The 12,499-nt window shown below is 38.9% G+C and overlaps 1 protein-coding gene across 4 annotated transcripts in view; it reads right to left on the reverse strand.

Moving 5' to 3' along the window:
* Positions 1 to 12,499, reverse strand: part of cac (calcium voltage-gated channel subunit cacophony) — a 1,845,957-nt gene that overhangs the window by 386,942 nt on the left and 1,446,516 nt on the right. For all 4 annotated transcript variants that reach the window (XM_071696567.1, XM_071696568.1, XM_071696569.1 and 1 more), the window contains one exon: positions 75 to 158. In XM_071696567.1, coding sequence (XP_071552668.1) covers positions 75 to 158 — 84 coding nt within the window. The remainder of the gene's footprint in view (positions 1 to 74; positions 159 to 12,499) is intronic.

Below are 12,499 nucleotides of genomic sequence, written 5' to 3' on the forward strand. Positions count from 1 at the left end.
AAAAAAAATATACCTAAAAGGTGTTCTTTTAAAACTAATTGCTAAGACAACAAACTGATGATTTCATTACTTACCCCAAACTCCACAACCAAGGCATCGATGATAGAACCAATCACTGTGATGAAGTCGAAAGTATTCCAAGGGTCCTTGAAAAAATTCTTGGGAGAAACAGAGACATAATTAGTTTCATATCTGAGATAATTCCATATATAACACTGTCTTTTAATGTCCTAAACTGAAATGCATTTCAGGATGTACAAAGTCTAATGTAATTACATACTTGATGCTTATAATATGGATTATAAGAGATTATTCCAAAGTTGTCTTAAGGCACATATGAGAACAAATTATGGAAAAGTAAGATATAATTTCCAATATATTATTCATACACACAACAGATTACACTAACATGACTGATTACTATAGGCTACTGTGCTATCTAAATGGCTATATAGAAAATGCATAAGAGGAAACTATAAATATGCAATACTCTCAAAGCAAAATACTTGTATTCAACAACTCATTATTACTAAAAGAAAGGGAGACTACCAAAAGATATGAAAAGTTAAAGACATATGCAAGAAAGTTTGTGAATGGAAAAGATGAGCAATAATAGGATAGCTTCCTTTCCAACATGAGAATAATCCTACCGTAAGAAATGGCCTTAACTGCATGAATATTAACTAGTCCTGTTTATAATGGCACCAAGATAAGAAAAGTTTAAGTTTTGGACAGTTACAGGTATACACTGACACAAAGGAGCACTGTGGGAGTGGATGAGGAACAGAGGAGAGGATATGAAGGGATGGTGAGACCATTTAATTAAACACATGAAATGGGAGATCTGATTGTTTGGTGAGGGATTGGATAGGATATCTGTCAGTAGGTCAGAAAACAGAGATCTGAAATAACATTTGGAATAAGAGTATCCATATCTTGTTGTGTAGAGTATATACATGTGACAAGGATTAACTGATTCAGAGCCTCAGACTGACAGCTCTAAACAGTTGCTTTCCTAATAGTGAATATATGAAAAAAATATCAAACTTATAGATATGGCTCATATTGTGTGATAGCATCAGCATATGTCATAAGCTAGTGAGGCTGTCTGTTGGACCTATCTAAGGATGACAACCTGAGTTCTTTCAATACTGAGCACAAAACTGTGAGAAAGTACATTCAACAATCACCTTATGTAAGTGTAAGATGTGCAGCATCTATCTGAAATGTTTCTAATTCACATTTTAAAAACTAACATTTACAAACTATAGAGACAAGACAAATATATATATTTATATCAAATATATATATATATATATATATATATATATATATATATATATATATATATATATATATATATATATATTTTTTTTTTTTTTTTGCTTTGTCGCTGTCTCCCGCGTTTGCGAGGTAGCGCAAGGAAACAGACGAAAGAAATGGCCCAACCCACCCCCATACACATGTATATACATACGTCCACACACGCAAATATACATACCTACACAGCTTTCCATGGTTTACCCCAGACGCTTCACATGCCTTGATTCAATCCACTGACAGCACGTCAACCCTGGTATACCACATCGCTCCAATTCACTCTATTCCTTGCCCTCCTTTCACCCTCCTGCATGTTCAGGCCCCGATCACACAAAATCTTTTTCACTCCATCTTTCCACCTTCAATTTGGTCTCCCTCTTCTCCTCGTTCCCTCCACCTCCGACACATATATCCTCTTGGTCAATCTTTCCTCACTCATTCTCTCCATGTGACCACACCATTTCAAAACACCCTCTTCTGCTCTCTCAACCACGCTCTTTTTATTTCCACACATCTCTCTTACCCTTACGTTACTTACTCGATCAAACCACCTCACACCACACATTGTCCTCAAACATCTCATTTCCAGCACATCCATCCTCCTGTGCACAACTCTATCCATAGTCCACGCCTCGCAACCATACAACATTGTTGGAACCACTATTCCTTCAAACATACCCATTTTTGCTTTCTGAGATAATGTTCTCGACTTCCACACATTCTTCAAGGCTCCCAGAATTTTCGCCCCCTCCCCCACCCTATGATCCACTTCCGCTTCCATGTTTCCATCCGCTGCCAGATCCACTCCCAGATATCTAAAACACTTCACTTCCTCCAGTTTTTCTCCATTCAAACTCACCTCCCAATTGACTTGACCCTCAACCCTACTGTACCTAATAACCTTGCTCTTATTCACATTTACTCTTAACTTTCTTCTTTCACACACTTTACCAACCTCAGTCACCAGCTTCTGCAGTTTCTCACATGAATCAGCCACCAGCGCTGTATCATCAGCGAACAACAACTGACTCACTTCCAAAGCTCTCTCATCCCCAACAGACTTCATCCTTGCCCCTCTTTCCAAAACTCTTGCATTCACCTCCCTAACAACCCCATCCATAAACAAATTAAACAACCATGGAGACATCACACACCCCTGCCGCAAACCTACATTCACTGAGAACCAATCACTTTCCTCTCTTCCTACACGTACACATGCCTTACATCCTCGATAAAACTTTTCACTGCTTCTAACAACTTGCCTCCCACACCATATATTCTTAATACCTTCCACAGAGCATCTCTATCAACTCTATCATATGCCTTCTCCAGATCCATAAATGCTACATACAAATCCATTTGCTTTTCCAAGTATTTCTCACATACATTCTTCAAAGCAAACACCTGATCCACACATCCTCTACCACTTCTGAAACCACACTGCTCTTCCCCAATCTGATGCTCTGTACATGCCTTCACCCTCTCAATCAATACCCTCCCATACAATTTATATATATATATATATATATATATATATATATATATATATATATATATATATATATATATATATATATATATATAATAAAAAAAATGAAATATATATATATATATATCATAATCATCATTATCATAATTAACTGCCGTCTCCCACATTAGCGAGGAAGCGCAAGGAAACAGAAGAGGAATGTCCCACCCACCCACATAAACATGTATATGCATAAATGCCCACACTCACACACACACACACACGCATATACACTCCAACCTATACATACATATACATAAACAGACATATACATATACACACATGTACATATCCATACTTGCTACCTTCATCCATTCCCATCGCCATCCCACCACACATGAAACAGCATCCCCCTCCCCAGTGAGGTAGCACTAGGAAAAGACAAAAAAGGCCACACTTGTTCACACAGACTCTAGCTGTCATGCGTAATGCACCAAAACCACAGCTCCCTTTCCACATCCATGCCCCACAAAACTTTCTATGATTTACCCCAGATGCTTCACATGCCCTGGTTCAATCCATTGACCGCACGTCCACTTCGGTATATCACATCGTTCCAATTCACTCTATTCCTTGCACACCTTTCACCCTCCTGTATGTTCAGGCCCCAATCGCTCAAAATCTTTTTCACTCCATCCTCCAACCTCCAATTTGGTCTCTCGCTTCTCCTCCTTCCCTCTAACTCTGACACATATATCCTCTTTTGTCAATCTTTCCTTACTCATTCTCTCCATGTGACTAAACCATTTCAACACACCCTCTTCTGCTCTCTCAACCACACTTTTTATTACCACACATCTCTCTTACCCTTTCATTACTTACTCGATCAAACCTCCTCACACCACATATTGTCCTCAAACATTTCATTTCCAACACATCCACCCTCCTCCGCACAACCCTATGTATAGCCCATGCCTCACATCCATATAACACTGTTGGAACGACTATTCCTTCAAACATACCCATTTTTGCTCTCCAAGATAATGTTCTCACCTTCCACACATTCTTCAACACTCCTAGAACCTTTGCCCCCTCCCCCACCCTGTGACTCACTTCTGCTTCCATGATTCCATCTGCTGCTAAATCCACTCCCAGATATCTAAAATACTTCACTTCCTCCAGTATTTTGAAAGTTTGTTGAATGTGTTTGATGATAAGAGTGGCAGATATAGGGTGTTTTGCTTGAGGTGGTGTGTGAAGAGAGAGGGTCAGGAAGAATGATTTGGTAAGCAGAGAAGACCATTGCATTTACCTCCCTCACCATTCAACCCATAAACATTTTAAACAGCTAAGGAGAAATCATGCATCCTTCCCACAGGTCATCCTTCACTTGGAACCACTCACACTCTTCTCTATCTACTCATGCACATGCCTTACAATCTTCATATAAACTTCTCGCTGCTTCTATTAACTTTCCTTCTTAGTATATATATAATCTTTTTCATATATGTTCTTTTTCATATATGTTCACCATTTCCTGCATGAGCAAGGTAGTATCAAGAACAGATGACAGAGTCTTTGAGTGAAAAATTCTCACCTGGCTGCTTGCTCTGTTCTTTTTCTTTCTTTCTTTTGGAAAGTAATACTGGAAGGGAGGATTTCCAACCACCTGCTCCCACCCCTCTTAGTCGCCTTCTACACATGCAGGAAATACATGGGCAGTCTCTCTCTCTCTCTCTCTCTCTCTCTCTCTCTCTCTCTCTCTCTCTCTCTCTCTCTCTCTCTCCAGAAGTTGATGACAGTTTGCAAAAGTGTGTGAAAGAAAGGTGAGAGTAAATGTGAATAAATGCAAGGTCATTAGGTTCAGTAGAGTTAAGGGACAAATTGGGATGTAAGTTTGAATGGAGAAACATTGAAAGAAAATGGTGTTTTAGATATCTGGGAGTGGACTTAGCAGTGGATGGAACCATGGAAGCAGAAGTGAGTCACAGGGTGGGGGAAGGAGTGAAGGTTCTGGGAGCAATGAAGAATGTGTAGAAGGAGAGAATGTTATCTTGGAGAGCAAAAATGGGTATGTTTGAGGGAATAGTAGTTCCAACAATGTTATATAGTTGCGAGGCATGGGCTATAGATAAGGTTGTACAGAGAAGGGTGGATATGTTGGAAATGAAATGTTTGAGGACAGCATGTGGTGTGAGGTGGTTTGATCGAGTAAGTGACGAAAGGGTAAGGGAGATGTGTAGAAATAAAAAGAGTTGTTGAGAGAGCAGAAGAGGGTGTATTGAAACGGTTTGGTCATATGGAGAGAGTGGGTGAGGAAAGATTGACAAAGAGGATATATGTGTTAGAGGTGAAGGGAACAAGAAGAAGCAGGAGACCAAATTGGAGGTGGAAGGATGGAGTGAAAAAGATTTTGAGCAATAGGGGCCTGAACATACAGGAGGGTGAGAGGCATTAAAGGAAAGAGTGAATTGGAATGATGTGGTATACTGGGGTAGACATGCTGTCAAGGGACTGAACTAGGGCATGTGAAGTGTTTGGGGTAAACCATGGAAAGTTCTGTGGGGCCTGGATGTGGATAGGGAGCTGTGGTTTTGATGTGTGTATGGGCGTTTATGTATATGCACGTGTTATGAGTGGATGGGCCATTCTTCCTGTTTCCTGGTGCTACCCCACTGATGCGGGAAACAGCAATTAAGTATAACAAATAAAACAGATAAATACATATAATCTTTTTTTATCATATTTGTGCATGTGTGTGCATGGGTGTGTGTATGTGTGTACAGTCACCTATTTGGACTGTATTGGAAGGGAGTTCTACACTCATAGAATCCCATGTCTTAGCCTGTCCCTCTTGTAATGCAACTTTTTGTATTTCATCGAAATGCGTAATTTTGTTTCTTAGTTCAATCCATTCGCCCACTGCTCTTATACAGAGTACTTTATATCTTTCCTAGCAAGTCTCTTCCTTACGTTTGCTTTATGGCCTTTGTTTGGTTTATCCTCATATCTTTCTGAGAACTGTTAATTGTTTACATCACTGAACTGGTTTAAAAACCCTTACACCTCTCCCATCCATGGTAGATAAATCTAAGACCTCTGGCCTTTCACTGTAACTTAATTCTTAATTCTGGTACCATCTTTGTAGCTCTCCTTTGGACCTTCACTTTTAGTGCAGTGACCAAATATGAGAAACATACTCTACTTTTGGCCTAATGCAGAATGGGAACAGCTTGCTGAATACTTCCTTATCTATATAACTGAATGCTCTTCTAGTACTGTCTCTGCCCAAAGAGAATTTATCTCCTTTCCCATTCTCCTAGTGTGGAACTCTAGCAACAGGTTGGAGTTAATGTCTATCCTAAGTCTCTCTCACATACAGACTCCTGCAGCTTATTTCCTGCTAAATACTACGATACTGAGCTTTTTCTATGTCCCTTCCTATCATTAGATTATACTTACGTGGACTGAATTCAATGAACCATGTATCAGACTAACTTTGGCATTTGTCTAGGTCCCCTCATACTTTGATGCACAACTATTTGCTTTTCATCTCCCTCCTAACCTTGTCATTCTCTGTAAGCATATTTAGGTAGGAAACAATCCTTCTGGCATGTCATTTACATAGATCATGAAAAGCAATGGTGTCAGGACAGACACCCTGTACCAAAACAATGGCAACCTCACTCTATTTCAAAAAGACTCCACAGACACACAGCCTTTGTTCCGTTCCACTCCTCTAATTTTCCATCCGTTGAAACAGCCTCCCCATATTCCTGCTTGAAGATCCAGCTTCTTTACCAGCCTCCTATATCGAAAAATGTCAAATGCTCTCTTGCAAGTCCAGATACACACAATCCACCCAGTTCTCTCAATTGTCTCAGGCTGTTTTTTTCTTGCAGAAATCCAAAGGCTCATAATGAATGATCCTCATTCCCTAAAACCACAATGGATCTCATTAAAAAAGTATCTTTTCTGCAGAAAGTAAAAAATTTGCTTTCTCATTATATTTTCCAGTACTGTACCTTACAGATCACACTCATCAGGAAGACTAACCTGCAGTTCAGCACCTCCTCCCATGCCCTTTTATACATAAGTATGACATTGCCCTCTTCCACTCCTTGAACAACATATCAAGTATATCTACTCACTTCTTCACCACATATAAAGAAATTTCATCAGGAACATGTAGATTATATGGGTCAAAACCCATTAGTGTTCTGTTTATAGAAAGTACTGAAATATTTCAGTACTTCCTATTACCTCCTCCTCCCTGGTGTTGGGGCTATCATGTCTTCCACAGTTAAAAGACTTTTAAACTTGTCAATTACCTCCTCCAATTTCCTTATATAATCCTCTAAAACTCTTTCCTCCATATCCTTTAGCCTTATCAACTGCTCTTCAGCAGACAATTAACTCCTAATGAGTTTATGGAAAATTTCTGGAAAATAACCTGCTTCATCCACAATATTGAACTACTTCACTTCCTTAACCATCTCTCTGTATTTGAGGCTGAAGGATTGAAGTTCCTAATATTTCACTGTAAATTTCATAGAACTTCACACCCTGCAATACCCTAGTTGCTGGCTACTGGGCTCCATTTTACAGTTCATGTTACCAAAGAAATTTTTGAGTCAAGGGTAATTTCTATGATTATTTTCCCTCTTTGAGTCTTGTTTTATCTCTGATCTTTGTACAACCTTATTTACTACATCAATTGAAGTGTTACATGATCACTTTTTCCAACTGGTGTGTTATATATGACATTCTATATCCATACTACTAAGTGTGAAAATGAGATCTAGAGATGGCAAATCTGTCTTTCAACCTGTTGTGTTCATTAACTTACTGGTAGAGGAAATTTTTCTATGTACAGTCTAAAAAAACATGTGTTTTCATGACTCAATCTCCATAAAAGTCCAAATTCCTTCATATTGGCTCTTTATAAAAAGTCTCCCATTATAAGTACTTTACCATCTCTAAGAGGGGCATGTTTTATTGCCTTATGTATCATTCTAATTGTTACTTCACTGACATCACTGTGTATTTGTTCTGGTTCATTAAGATTCTGGGAAGGATTAAATTTCATCAACCTGAACTGTGCACTTCTTTCCTACAACTATCCTTTTCATTATCTATTATTCAAATACTCTATATTCCATCATTTCCTAAATCTCAAGGCTGTCAGCATTTAAGAAGGCCAATCCTCATCCTCCTTTGTCTTCTCCCTCTCTTTGCAACCATGCATTCCTCTGGAAAGAACATGTGATATCCTACCTCTTTATTATGTTTTGTTTCCACAACTCTGATAATATCAGATGCATTTTCTCTAATGCAATCCTTGAATTCCAACTCTTTGCCATTGACAGTGCTACTAGTCCATCTTCAACAACATAAATTACATTTAGTCTGATATTTTCATTACTTAACATTCCTGAGCTCTCTGCAACACCAATAAGGCTGTTCTAAACCCTATTGGCTTCACTTAGTTTCTCCTTTTTTTTTTGCTTTCTGACTGTATCCTTTGCTCCTTTCACTCTCTCTCTTCCCTTACTCTATCATCTCCGATGACGACCCTACCAAATTCTTTTTTTCCTCTAACTTTCTCAGCATCCCTAAGTACCTCCTGGTGACATGACTCTAACTTGAATATAACCATTGCTGGTCATTTCATTATGTCTTGTATATATCCAGCAATTTTCCTCATTTCTTTTATGACAGAAATTATGTGTGTGGCATGTCCATAACTTCCAGCAGTCTTTTAATCAGCATTCTTACCTTTTTGTCTGGAACACGTTTTTCTTGTAGTCCAAAACTCATCAGTGATTTACGTATATCAACCTCTTGTTTCACAAATCAACATGGGTAGTAAATCATATCATCTGACTTCTATCACTGTACCAAGCTACCAGACATATGACATACCCATCATAAGGAAGTAATACAACTTGTTCCACAAATGAAACCTGATGCATGAGAGCCTTAGTATAAAGGATAAATGCCACATCTTTTCTTTTCTATTTTTTGACTCTAATTGGCTTTCTGTCACCACATTTCTTGAAGGACTGTTTGCTATCAGTAATCTAGCTAATTTAGAAACTTGAAGACTTATCGGATTCTCTTGTCCCTCTCCTACCCTCCATAGAGGACAGCTTTGTGGCCCTCAGCTTCTCATTACACTTCAGTCCTCTTAATTCAGGTACCATCTCAGTTGCTCTTCTGTGTACCCTTTCAAACAGATCTTTGTGTTTCTTTTGGTGTGTTTATCGGACCTGCATGGTACAATCCAGTTTGTCTAATAATTTACCAAACATATGCTATTATGAGATTCTTATATTTCCCAGCAGACAGTTTGCCTCTCTCAAAATGCTCTCAATGTGTAGCTTTAGTAATAGGCTAGGCACAATGTCAACCCCAAAGTATCTCACACATGTAGATTCTGGGAATTTATTTCCTGCTAAGTAATAATCTCATCAAGGCCTTCTTTCACTCTTTCCCATCCTCATTATCTTGCACTGACTTGGATTGAATCTCATCTTCCATTCATCTCACTAACTTTGGAGTCTGCCAAGATTTCCCTGTAGGCTGATGCAATCATCATTATCTATTTCTCTCATAAGTTGGGTATTATCTGCAAACATGTTTAGATACAATTCTAGTCCATCAGGCAAACCATTTAAATACAATAAAAATAGCTAAGTGCCCATGATCAAGCCCTGTGACATACCATTTGTAAATGCAGCCCACTCTAAGTATGCACCTCTTACCTATGTTCTTTGCTCCCTTCTATGAAGGGAGTCATCTATCCAGTGAAAGAGCCCATCCCTTATTACTGCCTGTAGATCTAGCTTCTTTATCATCCTACGATGGGGAACAATATCAAAGGCTTCTGGCAATCTGAAATCCCACAGTCTACCCATCCCTCTCTTTGATCTATGATGAGCTCATCCTGTCACAGAAGTCTACAAAACTGGATATGCATGATGTCTTTTCCCTGAAAACATGTTGCTTCTCATTTAGAAGGTTTCTCCTTTGCAAGTGGTTTTTCATTTGTTTCTAAAAAGAACACCTGCTGGGGAACTAGCAGCACAGTTTCCCAATCATCTTTCTTAAATATAGGCATAATATGTATAATTAACTATTTGCACCTCATGTGGAGAAAGCTTTACAATCAATAGGTCCCATATTTAGCAGCTTTTATGTCAAGAAGACTGTTAAATAAATATAGGCTGCCAGCCTTCACCATCTCCTTGCTTAGACCTTGACAAGACTCTCTCTCAGCTTCTGAGCATGTCATCTGAAAACTCTGGCACTGCATCTCATGAAGAAGCATTTGCTCTTAAAGTCATCCACTTAATGAAAGAACTTAGTGGTCATCCCTTTCTCTTCTCTTTTCCGAGGTGGGCAGCTATTTACCCTTCAACCTTTCACTATAGCTCAGCTCTTAAGTCAAATACCATCTTGGCCGCATTTCTCCGAACCATCTAAATCATATCTTAGTACTTCTTTAGGAGCAGTGGCTAGATATGAGAGGTCTAATCCAGCTTCAATCTATGTTGTGAACAGATTATGAAACATTTCCTTATCCATGTACCTGAATATGATTCCAATACTTAACAATAAATAGTATACTTCTTTCACAAATCTCCCGATGTGTAGGTCTGGCAAAAGATTAGGTAAAATATTGACCTGTAGCTCCCTTACACATAGCCCCTGCATCTTATTTCTTACTATTTAATAATCACACTGAGGACTCCTTTTACTGTATTCCATCCTCACTCTGTCCACTTACTTGGACTAGATCTCATTAACCAATTATTGGACTAACTTTGAAGTTTGTCCAGGTCCCCCTGTAATCTGATGCAAATGTATTTATTCCTTGTCTCTCTCATGACCCTTGTATCATTTGCAAACATAGTAAAGAACAAATCTAGTCCTATACAAAAGTCATTTCATTTACACCAAGAATGGGAGTGGTGCCAAGACCAAGCCATGCAGATCTTCAATTTCTAACTTCAGGCCACTTTGAAAATTTGCCTCTTTTCTGTGTCTTTTGAAGAAGTCAGCCCCTTATTAGAGCCTGCAGCTCAAGCTTCTTATCAGCATCCATTGTCAAATGCTTTCTGACCCTGTCAATTGAAGACTAAAAGGTTTGTTATACACAACCCCTTTTCTATGAAACTGTGTTGTCTTTCAGTTAAGAAGTTTCTCCTTCATAGGAAGTCAACCATCTGCTTTCTGGTTACCTTTTCCATTGTCTTACAAATCACACTCATCAACAAGAAAGGTTTGTAGTTCAACATGTTTTCCCAGTTTCCTTTCTTATACATAAGCATGACATTTGCCCTCCTTCACATCTTTGAAATTACTCCATTCCTTTGTGTTCAAATGAACAATATTTCAAGAGGCCTAGCAAGTGCCTCTGTGAATTCCTTCAGTGCATATGGGGAGACTTAGTAACACCCAATGGCCTACTACTGGTCATTTCAATACCCTTTTACCATTTCTGGTAATCTTTACACTTCTTCAGACTTCTTCCCCATTGTACTTTTCTAACACTTTTGTAGTATCACCCTCCACACTGAAAACAATCTTACATTAGTCATTAAGCCCCTAACATACATTCTTGTCTTCTTCAAGAGTTTTTTCCTCCAAGTCCCTTTGCTTGATTAGTTGTTCTTTTACCACCGCCTGGTCCAAATGCACGGCTCTTTTCAATACCTCTCTCTTCTTTCTCCTTACTGCGCAGTGCTGTACTCATTTCTTGCTTTTCTGTATTTTTCTAATGCTGTCCAGCTACAGTGACATTTGCACATCTTTTACAGTAGAGTACATCACTGAGCTCTCTTGAACCATGTCTCTTTCTTCTTTCTCCCTCCTCTTTCAGTAATCCATGACACCCATGTCCTGATGCCTTTGTAGTGAATTTCTGAAAACCTTTAGCATTGGTTTATACTCTTGTTACATAACTTTTCCCAGTCTCTATCCTCAAAAAATGTGATCAGCTGTATTCACTTGCCTCAAGTGAGGTTCCTCTTAGCGTCCCGTGCTTCTTCTAATTTCTCTTGCATTCTCTTACATCACATGGTCAAAATCAAGTTCAACATGATCACCAGTTCCAAAAAGTGCTTCACATTTGATATGTCTTATATCTATGCTGTTTTGTGTAAAGACTAGGTGAAGGAGTGATGGTGTGTCATCCCCTCTGCATCTCATATGCTCCATTACATCATTATGTAGAAAGTTCTGCACACATTCAAAAACTTTATATCTCTATGTCTCCCTAAGCATCTAAGTTCTCCCAATCTCCCTGGAAGTGGTCACCCTCTATCAATAATTCACAAGCTTCTTTAGGGTAGTGTATTGCTGCCTCCCTAACCTTCTTGGTTGCCCCTTCATCTTCATCAATACACATCAACTGCGGGTCACTTATGGAGGGTTGTAGACTAAGAGCACCACTGTACACTTTCTTCCCACTATAATCATGTTTTATTTGAATTTACCTATTTTCTTTTTCTAAATGAGATAGCAGGGGCAACTATGGCCCTATTCCAAGCCATCCCATTAATGCTCTCTCTCTTGCTCTCTCTCTCTCCAATTAGGCCTCCTGCTTCACCTTGTTCCCTCTACCTCTGACACACATATCCTCTTTATCAATCTTTCCTCACTTATTCTCTCCAAATGTCCAAACCATTTCAACACACCCTCTTC

This window comes from Panulirus ornatus, chromosome 59 (assembly GCF_036320965.1).
Source record: "Panulirus ornatus isolate Po-2019 chromosome 59, ASM3632096v1, whole genome shotgun sequence".
Classification (NCBI taxonomy): Eukaryota; Metazoa; Arthropoda; class Malacostraca; order Decapoda; family Palinuridae; genus Panulirus; species Panulirus ornatus.